Consider the following 12,425-nt stretch of genomic DNA (forward strand, 5'->3'; position numbering starts at 1 on the left):
ATATAGTCTTATAGAAGCGGTGAATCATTCACCGCTTTTAAAAGCGGTGAATCATTCACCGCTTTCTTTATTTTTTTTATTTTTTTCTATATTTTTATAATGATAAAAGCGGTGAATGGTTTACCGCTTTTATTTCTTTTCTACTCCTAATGAGAAGTTATAAATGCGGTGAATCATTCACCGCATTTATAGGACTATTTTTATAATTATTTTTTTAACAAAACTATTTTTATAATTATAAAAATTAATAAGATTATTTATAAAAAAAATTCACCATGCTCCTCTCAGGTCCTCCTCCCCGCGTCGTCTCCTTCGCCGCACCTCCCTCGAGATCTCCATGGCGAGCTCTCGCCACTACCTCACCCCGTCTCCTATGGCGATTTATCTCATCTCATGTCGCAACATTTCCGCGTAGTAGCTCGATCAACACCTCCGCCGCAACGCCATCCTCATCACCTCCGCTCTCCTCCTCTACCGGCTCCTCTTCTGGCCCTCTCCTAGTCATCACCTTTGGAGAAGCTCAAGAACTCGGAGAGAGCGAACAATCGGCTCCCGATCTCAATCTAGGGTTTTTATTCTTATAATCTTATAGTGGAAGAATTTGGTATGTGATTATATTTTTCAGATTAAGATTCTTATTCTTAAAATCTTATAGTAGAAATCAAATTAGCTTCCACTTCAAGGCCTTTGAAGATCTTTGTTATCTACTAGTAAATGACTATATTTTTAATTAGAGAACCTTAAAATTCCTCAACTAGTTTGTCATGCTTACCCTGCCGCTTAATCTTAAATCCAATTCATATAACTGAGTTGGGGGAAATTGCACCATCTGGTTACTGAACTGGTAGTGAAATTTTGTTTAGATTATTAGACTTTGATCTGTTGCAATTGAGTCATCGGACTCCAATTTTCATTTAAATTAGGTCACTCCATCAAACTCAGGTTATCGGGTTAATATCTCTAGTGTGGATTGTGGAATGGTGTGTCGGCTGGTTCAGTTGCCGCTTCATCTTAAATCTAGTAATGTTCAACTTCATCTTAAATCTAGTACTCTTTATCTGTCACGCCCCGTGCCCCGCCTATTTGGTCGAGTTCGGGTACGCCGACAGACTGTCAAACGGACAGAGTTTTCCCTGTACGTCCTAGGCGTCGCAATCAATACAATACAAGGGTTCCAACCAGGAACAATATTCAACAGACAGATTGCATAAGGAAGTATCAAAAACATAAACAACTAATTATTACAAGTATTCACATACATGCTTTTACATTTCAATTACATATTACATTTAACTTCCAAAATACAATCTAAGTTATTACAAGTTTATTACAACTTTTACTTTTTCCTTCCCTCTACCCCTAGGCTATGCCGACTCGGGGTACCTCTATCTCGGTCTCTAGGTAGGGCGCTATCTATGGAGCTACGCCCTTGCCTGGCGCCACCGCGCCGCTGACGTGCAAACCTGTAACACCCTAAAACAATGTGGAGTGAGAACCAACTCCATGGTTCCCAGTGGGTATGGCCACCCAAGGAAAAAGCTCGACCAATAGGTCCAAGGAGGCACTGCAATCATGTTAGTCCAAAAATATCTATAGATATATATCATCATGTTATTATGCAACTAACAGATAACATGGCTCGCAACATACAATATGAATATATGCAATAAACTAGTAGATCTATTGATTCTACATTCAACTTTGCTATCTTTAGCTCATATCACTCATCTCTAAAGTTTTTATTATCTTAGGTTCACAATTCAAGCTCAACTTGCTCATAAGGTCACTATTACCTTGTCTCTTGCCTCTATCACTAGCTTATAAGGTTTCTATTACCCTATCCAAGCTATCCACTCGACTCGGCCTCGAGTCAATCATCCGCGGACTACCGCGTACTGGCTGCTCAACAGCCTACCGCCCTCCGTGACTTAGCCCTATAGCGGCGAAATCGTCGCACACGCTGAACAGTCTCAAGTCACCTGGCGGCCTAATCCACAATCGGCTTAACCATCTGGCAGTGAAATCGTCGCACACGCCCAGCCATGGTTCAAGCCTCCGGGCGGTGATCTCTTCGTACTCACCCCAATCCTCCCTTGGTATCAACCTCGGCGGCGAAATCGTCGCACACGCCCTAGCCCTGATACCAAGGTCATCACAGATCCTAGGATTCCGGAATCCACTTACACAGGTTAAGGGTCCATATCCAACCCTATGTTGTCGACCTATCTAGCTTTGACCCAAACATTCTAGTGGCTGCTACCACTATAGTCAACAATCTAGGTTCAACTGCTAGGTTTACTACACATCACAACCTAGGTTCCAACACTCTAGGTTTTATGTCATTACTATCTAGATCTCAGCTTCTAGGTTCACTTGTTCAACATATGTTCACGACACTAGGTTGGATGCCACTCACCTAGATCTATTTAACTCTAGATTCATTCACAACCTATGTTCTTTAACACTAGGTTAGATGCCACTCATGATTCATCCTAGGTTCAACAACACTAGGTTCGATGCCACTCGATCTATTCGACCTCCTAATTGTCCAACCGAGCAGTTCACATTACTATTTTCCATTATCGAGTTCTCTACTCACTCTAGGATTATCAATCTCATTCACATGCATATGTACTTAGCATATCCTCACAATGCTAATCATGCATTCATGCAAATTACCTAGCATTTACATAACATGCTTATCATGCATTCATTTAGTATTAACGACATGCATCACTTGGTAGCTCAACACAATATTCATCTCATGCATTCATGGATTTACAACTAACTACCGTTATATGCATCAATATGAATTCACAATTCGCTTAGACATAACGGCGACCTAGTCGCTTCGGTAAGCACAACCCACCTTAGTTGGCTCTCCAATTGCTTGTCGACACTTGCAATCGGCCTCCCGCGGCACTCGGCACCCGGTTTGGCCCGATTTCACAGTTGCAGACCAACCGTGCGTTGCTTTGCAGTTTTGGGAATTAAAGGTCTTCAATTAGTTGCCACGATGCCCGGAATCCGTTTCCACAATTTATGGGCGCCGCCTTGGCCCTACAGGCAGAAACGAAGCTCCGAACGTCCGTTTCTTCAATATCTTCGCGTAGGCTCGACGAATCGCTGAACCGGCTTCGCCAACGCATTCATAGACCTAGCAATTAGGTTTACGTAGGGTTAATTTAGATCAAACCCAACTAGATAGCAAAACCCTATTTTTGGAGCCCTAGATGCTACTATTGCAAAATACTCCAAATTGATTTATGAATCAAGTATTTTCCATCTATTTAGCATGCTAGGATTCATCTAAATCCATTCATAGGGTATAAAAACTCAACCCCAAAGATCTACCATTAGAGATCTAGAAGCTCACCTCAACCAAGCTTGCTCTAAACCCAAGGAAGAAGACGAAGAAGATGATGATCCACCTCGTAGCCTTTTTCTCCACCTTCCCCTCCTCCCTTTTCTTCCTTCGTAGAGAGAGAGAGCGCCTTAGAGAGAGAGAGTGTGCGTGCGTGTGTTCTTTGGGCTGTGGGAGGAAGAAAGGGGTGTAGCCCCTTTATATGTCAAAGCCCCCACCAGTATTTACAAGTTTGCCACTCAAACTGGGCATTTTTCGGGCTCAGGGTCCGGACCTTGCACTCAGGGTCCGGACCCCGTAGGTCCAGAAAATTAGCATTTTCAGACTTAGCCAAAATTCCAGTCTTTTCGCCAATTTTGGTCTGTTTTCGCTCGTTTTTACTCGGTGAGTCTCTGATTCGTTTCAAAACGAACTGAGACTCTCAAAACATGTTTTTGAGTGTGTTTTCATCGTCTTTTCATCCATGCTAATGCCGGATTTAGTTCATGGTCCAACATAGACTTTCGGCTTCCGTTTTCGCGCCCAACGCGCACCGAAACGCCCGAATGCTCCCGAACTTCACCGGAACTTCGCCGGAACCATTCAAATGGCTTTCCAACCAAATGTACACCGTAACTTCATAATTTTAGAAGTCCGGTACCTTACAGTTTAGCCATCAAGTTCGGTGATTGACGGTGTCATTTTAATTACATTATTATTACGTTGGACATCACTGTTTGATTGCATTTTCTTAACATCCCTGATGAGTTATTATTCTTCGTATCTAACTAATTAGGGACATATTTTTTGGTCATTAAACTGGTAATTAAGTGGGTCTTATTTGTTGGATATTTATCCCTGTTCTGGGGCTGCTGCAGAGTTTATAGTAACTAGTTTCATCTTTCCTTCTCCATGCTCTGTTACGACGTTAGCTTATGGTGCGAGAAACGTGAGAATTGCTACTTTCTATTCTTACCCATTTCTTTCTTCGTTCCTCAAAAGTTCTTTATTGACGAGGGGGATATTTGTGGAACTACATGTTGTCTGAATTATTGAATGAATGCAAGCTGATGAGGACACTGCAGACGCTTCGACTCTGATAGGAAGTAAGCTATATGGACGACTCTTTTCTTTTCTGTGCTTGAGATACCATCATTCTAGTTCAATAACAATGTTTAGCCTAACCCTGCCATCTCGCAGTTCCTCTAAAGACGTTGCACGTGAAATTTGTTCTTCACAAGGAATGCCTGTTTGGTCAATGGTTTCTTCTCGTCGGTGATGACCGGAATATCGGTTCTTGGAATCAATCGAAAGCCATTCCTTTGGAATGGTCTGATGGCCATGTGTGGACAACTGAGCTGGTAAGTTTAAGAGATCCATACTCTCTACTGCTTAACATTATTAGTTCAACTACTTTTTAAGTATCTGAGGTGTTCATTATTGAGGGAATGAACACCTCAATGCTGGCTCTGAAAATGATATGACATTATATTATGGAGAAGATGATGAAAACATGATTGCTAGCTCAAGCGGAGAGCAAAAACAGGGGCCAGCTTTTAAAATCAGTGATTTTCTTAGAAGAAGCAAACATCTCAGATATCGTACCAGGGTTTTTGCTGCAGAGTATGTCTTTTTAACTTTTCTCAAGTTCTTTCATATATTGCTTTTACAAGCTGATTCCTTTTTATTCCGTGTTTGAGCGGAGAGATATTATTAGGAATTAATATCAACAACTTATTTATTGCTACAAAAGGTCGCTTGAGACCATTTTATAAAATTCAATACATGCGCTCCTCTGTACTGTAAAAAAAAGAGATATCATCTGTTCATCTTTAATTCAACATATTAAATGGAAAAGAGTTCCTGCTTGACTATATCTGTATTTTCTTTTTTGTTTCTTCTTTCTTCTCTCTTCCCTTCGAGATAAACATGGTGAATTGTGTTACGAAAATGACAATACTTGAGTTGTAACAGCCATGTGCCAAAATTTTCTGCAAATTTCCCTAATCAAAATTATAAAAATGGAAAATCATTTTATAAGTCCTTGAAAGAGAATCTGTCTTCTGGTTTTGATCTGTGCATCAGATCTTGCATCAGTCAGCTAAGTATTCGAAATGTTTATAACTATATAAGCAACTGAAAAATGTAGTAGTGTTAGTGAATTGAAATTCTGGCAAATGGAGTTTCTGATCTATGATAAACAACTACAGAGAATCAGAGGGGACAGAGCTAAATACACTCGCATATTTGAGTTCAACAACTTCAGATAATATGCACCATTCATGTAGCCAGATGATATCTCTTGATGGTTAAATAACAAAGTTAAAGGTGGCCTGTTGAGAACCATTCTAGAATCATCGTTGATTGTCTTGTACAACAATTCATTCACTATGGTCAAACCTGGTACATTTGCTATTATGATGTGTTTTTTCTGTTTGTATGATTTTCACTTATTTGTTTCTCCTATATTGCAACTTCAAGTCTTAGAGATCTTGCTTAACAAAGTAGTTTACTTTTCACAATTCAGATGATATATTCTGTATCTTAATGACCTGCATGTTGTTTGCTTATACCTTCTTTTATTTTACTTTGGCGTTAGTTATACATTGGATTTCGTTGTTCTAGCAGAACCCACATATATTGGTATATTGAGGTTCATCTCATAATCTTTAATTCGGAGTGAATTCATTAAACAAGTTGAGAACTCGTAGAAAACTTTGATTTCATATGGATTTTATTTCTTTTAGATTGAAAACTTCTTTGAATAAAATTTTTGATTGACAATTCTGTTTTTACTTTACAAACTCCTATTTGATTAAATGATTTCGCTTCTCTTATTTGACAATTGTCGTATGTAATCAAATTTAAATTTGTTTGAATGATGAATTTGTTCGTATATCTTAATTTAAAGAGTCTTAAAATCTTGTCTAGTTTTTTTATTTTTTATTTTTGATGTAAAGTGTTAATTGNTACATTGATAGCGAGCATAGTCGCTTGGTAGTTGGATTGGTGGATTTGCCTACATACAGTGAGTGGACATATTATTCCTTCACCTATGATATTTGAGCGGAGAAGCCTTATACCTAGTAGGTCGAGATGTGAGTCAGGCAAAGTGCGGGGTAGCCTTTGCCTAGGACCTTGAGATGTGGGTCGGGCAAAGTGCGGGGTAGCCTTTGCCTAGGACCTTCGAGATTGGGTTGGACCTTCGAGATCTAAGTCGGGCAAGGAGCCGGGTAGCTCTTTGCTCAGGACCCTTAAGACATGAATTGAATGAGACAAGAATGAGGTAGCTTTTCACCTGCTAGATTTGAGATCTTAGGCAAAGTAGCCTAGTGGATTGGGCAATAACGTGAATAGCATAAGTGGATTGCATTCATACCATGATTAGACATAGTGCATTGCACAACTATGTTATAGTTGTATTCATTTCACTGTTGAGTCATATTAGCATGATAGTAGATTGTTGCTAGATGATAATCCATGCACTCCTTTCCGTTGATGGCATAGTAGATATAGTAGCAGTTTATTTTCGTATATCTTTCTATCTATCTATCTGTGCCAGCTTGTACCTAGTGGGAACATCGGCGGAGTCGGCGGCCGAACCCACTGGGAACTATATTTATATAGTTCTCACCCCGTGTGGTTTTGGGGTACAGGTACACACGAGAGCGGATCGACAGAGGATCGCGTTATGGGCTTAGCGCCTTAGTGCTAGTTGGTAGTTTACTTTCCTATTTTGCATTAGAGTTATCCTATATATGTATTGAGAGTAGATGATGTATAGGATGTGAGGTATTTTGAGATAAATGTAAACTAATGTTTATCTTTTGAAGAATGTAAGCTTATGTTCATATTTTGGAAAAGAATGCAAGTTGTAATTAAATGTATCAAGTAGAATGGTTGTAATAGAATAGTTAAGTATCTCTCTTTTGTTTCACTTGTATGTCTTCTACTTGTGACGCTTGCTCTTGTAATGTTCAGCACTGTTCGTGCTTTAGTTGTTGTATGATTGTGTATGTATTCAAATGTTTTCCTGGGAACTTGTTGTATACAATCTCGTCATTTGAGCCTTGGGCGGACAGGGGAGACTCTGTCCGTTCGGCGTCCGTTCGCTGCGCCCGAATCGGACCAAATTGGTAGCAATCTCGGGGCGGGACGTGACACAAGTTCATGCTTTATGTGTATGTAGCTAATTCATGACAGTAGAAAGTTCGTGTTTTGTGATATTTTATTTTTCATTTCAGAGTATTTTCTCCTTTTTACACGATTTGGTGTTCAATGTAATGTGACCTGTGTAATTTTGATTGTATTATAGATCCAGTCCATTGATTTTGCAGTTGGAGGTGCAAGTGTAGTTTCGTGCGGTTCTAACTTACTAAAGGTGAGTGCATGATTTAGGTAATATAACAATATTATTGTGACAAATTTATAACATAATTGATTCTTGAGCATTTGGCATTCAACAATGAAACAGGTTTGGGACTGCATTATTGGTTCTTGCCTCTATACATTGGGGGGTGATGACCAAGCNTTTAAAGAGTCTTAAAATCTTGTCTAGTTTTTTTATTTTTTATTTTTGATGTAAAGTGTTAATTGCACTGAATTGTAGACCCCTATGGTTTTTTGCTGTTAAATGTAAACCTGATATTTGTCCAATAAGGTTGCTAGCATTAGCTAAACAATGATTCGTGTTTCCCAGCAAGCTCATTTTTGTGTAATTGTGCTTTTTGCATCCTTAAAAGTGAAAATTGTGATCAATTTATTAGTGTTTATTTCAGATTTGCCGTATTATCATATCCTCAAAGCCTTCTCAAGGGCCGTTTAGCTCTACTTGATCCTGCATGTTTTTGAAAACGCTTGGATGACTTTTAGCTTGTGATTTTGTTATACAAGTTCATGCTCAAATATATGTGGCTAATTCAGGACACAAGTTGTAAGGTACCGGACTTCTAAAAATATGAAATTACGGTATACATTTAAATGGTTCCGGTGAGGTTGCGGTGTAATGTAATATACCGGATTTAAATATAAAAAAAAAATAAATAAAAATAGTATGAGATACTATTTTTATTGGATTTAGAGAAGTGAAATATAAGTTGGGAATGACCTGTGCTGAAATCGGAGCGAAAACAGAAGATTTAGAATTTTCTGTGAGAAACAGGACAGAAAAATTAATAGAAAATGCACAGTCTCAGAAAATTATGAAAATTGGAGGATAAGTCAGAAATATTTTTATGAGGCTAGATTCAAGGTTTCATATTTTTCTGACACCCGTAGAGCGAGAAATAAAATCCGACAGCTATCTGATAAAGATTACAGTTCGGTGTAGCTTTCAGTGACCAAACGAGGTCGAAACTGAAAACTTAAGATATATTCTTGTTCAGTACGTTAAACCGAACATAACTGTCAAATTTGAGCTCAAACGGATATTCAGAGGGCTCCGGCAAAAGATATCAGATTTCGAGCTGCCTGAATGTNATAAATAATTATATATATAATATATATTTTTATTATTTAATTTTTAGCAAAATAAAAATATAAAGGCAAGCTCAATTATAAAAAGACTTATTTATATATAAAGTTTTAACTATTTGATCTAAGTCTAATGGATAAGATTTTATAAATTTATTTTTCATATATATTCAATATAATTCTTTTAACTTATTGTTCGTTGGTCAGCTCGTGAGCCGGATCATGTTCGGCTCATTTATTAACGAGCCGAACACGAGCTAAATTTTTCAGCTCGATACTTTAACGAGCCAGCTCGCGTTTAGCTCTACACGAGCCGAACACGAGCCGACCCCAGCTCGCTCGTGTTTGGCTCGTTTACACCCCTAGTGGGGCATACACAAAAAATAGATGCTATGATTGTCAATAAATGGAAGTCCTGTATGGCTATATCCTTGGCTTGTATTTAGTTTTTATTGTGTCTAATATATTAGTGCTCTTCTTGATTGCTATTATTTTCTTTTGGGCTGCCTCTTAAAATTTCCAGAGTTTTTTCTATTGTTCTAATTTTTTTTTTATTAGTTCACTATTGTCATAAAATTTATCTATGCATTTGGTTTTTGAATACAAATTATATTACTCTTTTTGAATTTGGTACAAGATATTTTCATTCGCAGTGCAGTATATTACCTTATGTTTTTAGATTTGTGTGCTGATTTGCTATGCAATTATTTTTTTATTGGAGATATTTGCAGTGTCTTAAAAATATGTTACAATCTTCAAACTTTGAATTTTAATTATGGTCATTGCAGATAGATTTAGCTTCTTTCACAGTGCGCTCCTACAAAAATTTTGCTAACGGCATATGAGCTTTCACTGGATTATCTCATTTATATTTTCAGGATCCAAGACTTGGTATCCTTCCATTAATGTGGAGTTTTGTAGTGAGAACCTTCTGGCATATATCTGATAGATTCTCATTTTTATACAAAACAATCAATTCACAACTCAGTCAGTTTGCTTGACTTAATGGGATGAGGTTCCATTAGTACTTTAATTGATCAGGTAACAACCATGAATCTGGCACCTACTTATTGTGAGCAGTAATTTTCGTTCTCTTTTATAGGCTCAGGAAATGAGTTACTTGGCATCTAATAATGTTCAAGTTTCACCTATGTAGTAAGTTTGAGATCCTTACCCATTATATGTCTAAGTTGTTGATATTAAGATGAATCTCTAGTTGCAGCTGAAGCTAAACCCACAAGTTGAGAAAAATCTAGCTACAGATCAATGGTGTTGGTTTTTATTACTTTTCATTTAGGCCCTCATCAATTTTCTTACCCTCGTCCACTTATTATATTCTGGCAGTTTCTTCCCAGTACATAGTTGTCTCAATAGTGGAACAAACATGTGGACTGTCAATAGTGGAACAAACATGTGGATTGTTTCGCTAATTAACATGCAAAATATTTGCTTAGTTTGCAACTTTTCTGAACCTTAAAACCTTATTTAGGAGAAACTGCTTCTTCTTTCTTTATTCAATTCAAAGTCGTTATTGTTAACTAAAATGTTTGTGTTAAATGTAAACACTTGTGACTGTTTAAGAGCTTTAAATTCAGGAATTTTCGACTTGTTTTGTTTGGTCTCTTATTGAAAGATGGTTTAGGAACCTTTTGATTTGATTGTTTCACTAATTTGACCTTTTTTTTTTGCAGAAATTTTCTGAACGGAGGAAAGATTGGTGATTACTTTTAATTCGGAGTAAATTCATTGAAAAAGTTGAAGAATTCATAGAAAACTCTAATTTCATATAGGTTTTATTTCTTTTAGATTAAAAACTATGAATAAAATTTTTGATTGACAATTGTAATTTTTACTATGCAAACTCATGTTTGATTAGATGATTTGGCTTCTCTTGTTTGACAGTTGTCGTATGTAATCAAATTTAAATTTGTTTGAATGATTAAGAGTCTTAAAATTTTGTCTAATTTGTTTTAAATTGTATGTTTTATAATTTGGATTGAATTCATAATGATTATGAAACCGATGGTATAAATTTACTAATTTATACTAGCGCTTTTTACTATATTTAGCAGCGGTCGGAGAAGTGTTACTAAAATTATTATCTTCTCCAACGGTTGTGTAAACTGTCGGTAAAGACCTTTAGCAACAGAGATCAAACAACGGTTATAAAACTTTTTCCGACGGTTTTACAAGTGTCGGGAAACATTTTTCCAGCGGTTCTAGAGACTTTTTCCGGTGGTTTCGACCGCTTCTAAAATCCAATTTTTTTGTAGTGCAAAGGCCTCATCGCTCTCAGGGTCGGCGAGGAGGGTGCAGTCGAGAACGCAGCAGACGTAAGCACTTAATATACCGGAGTCGGGTAAGTCCGGAGGCGAAGAGCACTGCTCCACACGGCCTTCAGGAAAGTAGAACACGCGAGATCACTGCAGAGGGACCCATGCCTCCGGGCGAGCGAAGGCCTTCCACAACGGCATCGCGATGGGGGTTGGCTCCCTCGCTGCGCATGCCATCGGGGCAGAGCTACGATTAGGTTTCTATTAAAAATATTATTTGCTAATCTCAATCCGTGATTACCTAATATCAAATTTTGTAAATTAGGTAAGAAAGTATTCTGTACATATTAGACAGGATCTCTTTCCTTTTTCTTGCTTTTCTTAAGCCTAAAGTTTAGGCTATGTAATTGGTTGTATCTTATATATATATATATGCAATAAGAAAAGAGAAAAGCAAGCTTGGCAAATATTTTTACATGGTATCAGAGCCATGATCCTATGCTAATACCCTACTTATCTTCTTCCCCGAAAACTCTAGCTATTAGTCATGACTGAAATACCTTCTACCAAAGCTTCCACAAAAACGTCTGCTGATATTGATCAGCTTTCTTCATATTTTCTTCATCCATCCGACAATCCTGGTACAATTCTAGTTTCATGTCTTCTCAAGGGAGAAAATTATCCAACTTGGCGACGTGCAATGATAAATGCGCTTCGAGCCAAAAATAAATATTGTTTCGTTGATGGTACTCTTCCCAACCCAGGAGATGATTCCCCCGATGAACATGCCTGGGTTAAGTGCAATTCCATGGTCATTTCGTGGATTTTTAATTCTTTAGCTTCAGATTTACATGATAGCATTGCTTATATTGATTCAGCTAGAGAAATGTGGACTGATTTGCAGGAGAGATTTTCACAAGGAAACGCCCCTCGTATCCATGAACTGAAACATGAACTTGTAATTACATAACAAGGCACTATGTCAGTTGCGACATACTATACCAAGGTAAAAGGATTTTGGGATGAGCTAAACACTTATTCAAATGTTCCTCACAGTACATATGGTGCAGCCAAGGAGTTCATTGCTGAACGTGAGAAAGAGAAAGTTCATCAATTCCTAATAGGATTATCCGAAAAATTCAACATTGTTCGATCTCGAATTCTAAGCACTGATCCGCTACCTAGCCTTGCTAAGGTTTATGCACTTGTGACTCGCGAAGAGAGACAACAATCTCTAGCTGCAAGTCGAGTACCAACTATTGAAGCTGCTGCTTTGAACGCTAGAAACACCAAATCGATGACCTTTGGAACGAATAAAGATCGAGTGCCAAATAGAA

At 37.9% G+C, this 12,425-nt stretch overlaps 1 protein-coding gene across 13 annotated transcripts; it reads left to right on the plus strand.

Moving 5' to 3' along the window:
• Positions 1 to 278: 278 nt before the first annotated feature.
• LOC109703995 lies at positions 279 to 11,559 on the plus strand. Of its 13 annotated transcripts, none has more exons than XR_002214109.1 (8): positions 279 to 604; positions 4,346 to 4,449; positions 4,544 to 4,704; positions 4,846 to 4,966; positions 7,659 to 7,724; positions 9,694 to 9,970; positions 10,507 to 10,605; positions 11,089 to 11,559. XR_002214109.1 is itself a non-coding variant. In XM_020224743.1 (6 exons), the coding sequence occupies exons 2-5, from the start codon at positions 4,404 to 4,406 to the stop codon at positions 9,814 to 9,816; spliced, it is 396 nt and encodes a 131-aa protein (XP_020080332.1). In that variant the 5' UTR covers positions 279 to 604; positions 4,276 to 4,403; the 3' UTR covers positions 9,817 to 9,856; positions 10,507 to 11,557. The 13 variants fall into 13 exon arrangements, 2 of the variants coding, with proteins under 2 accessions (XP_020080332.1, XP_020080330.1); XR_002214110.1 differs by having other exon boundaries at positions 10,507 to 10,552; XR_002214111.1 differs by having other exon boundaries at positions 10,507 to 10,532.
• The last annotated feature ends 866 nt before the right edge of the window (positions 11,560 to 12,425 follow it).

The sequence above is a fragment of the Ananas comosus genome, unplaced genomic scaffold (assembly GCF_001540865.1).
Source record: "Ananas comosus cultivar F153 unplaced genomic scaffold, ASM154086v1, whole genome shotgun sequence".
Taxonomy (NCBI): domain Eukaryota; kingdom Viridiplantae; phylum Streptophyta; class Magnoliopsida; order Poales; family Bromeliaceae; genus Ananas; species Ananas comosus.

What these genes read in the sequence shown, in the direction of transcription:
- LOC109703995 (XM_020224743.1), top strand. Translation starts at nt 4,404, where the DNA reads ATGCAAGCTGATGAGGACACTGCAGACGCTTCGACTCTGATAGGAA. An exon ending in ATGTGTGGACAACTGAGCTG is followed by an intron (nt 4,705 to 7,658) that starts GTAAGTTTAAGA and finishes ATTGTATTATAG; the next exon opens with ATCCAGTCCATTGATTTTGC. An exon ending in GCGGTTCTAACTTACTAAAG is followed by an intron (nt 7,725 to 9,693) that starts GTGAGTGCATGA and finishes TTATATTTTCAG; the next exon opens with GATCCAAGACTTGGTATCCT.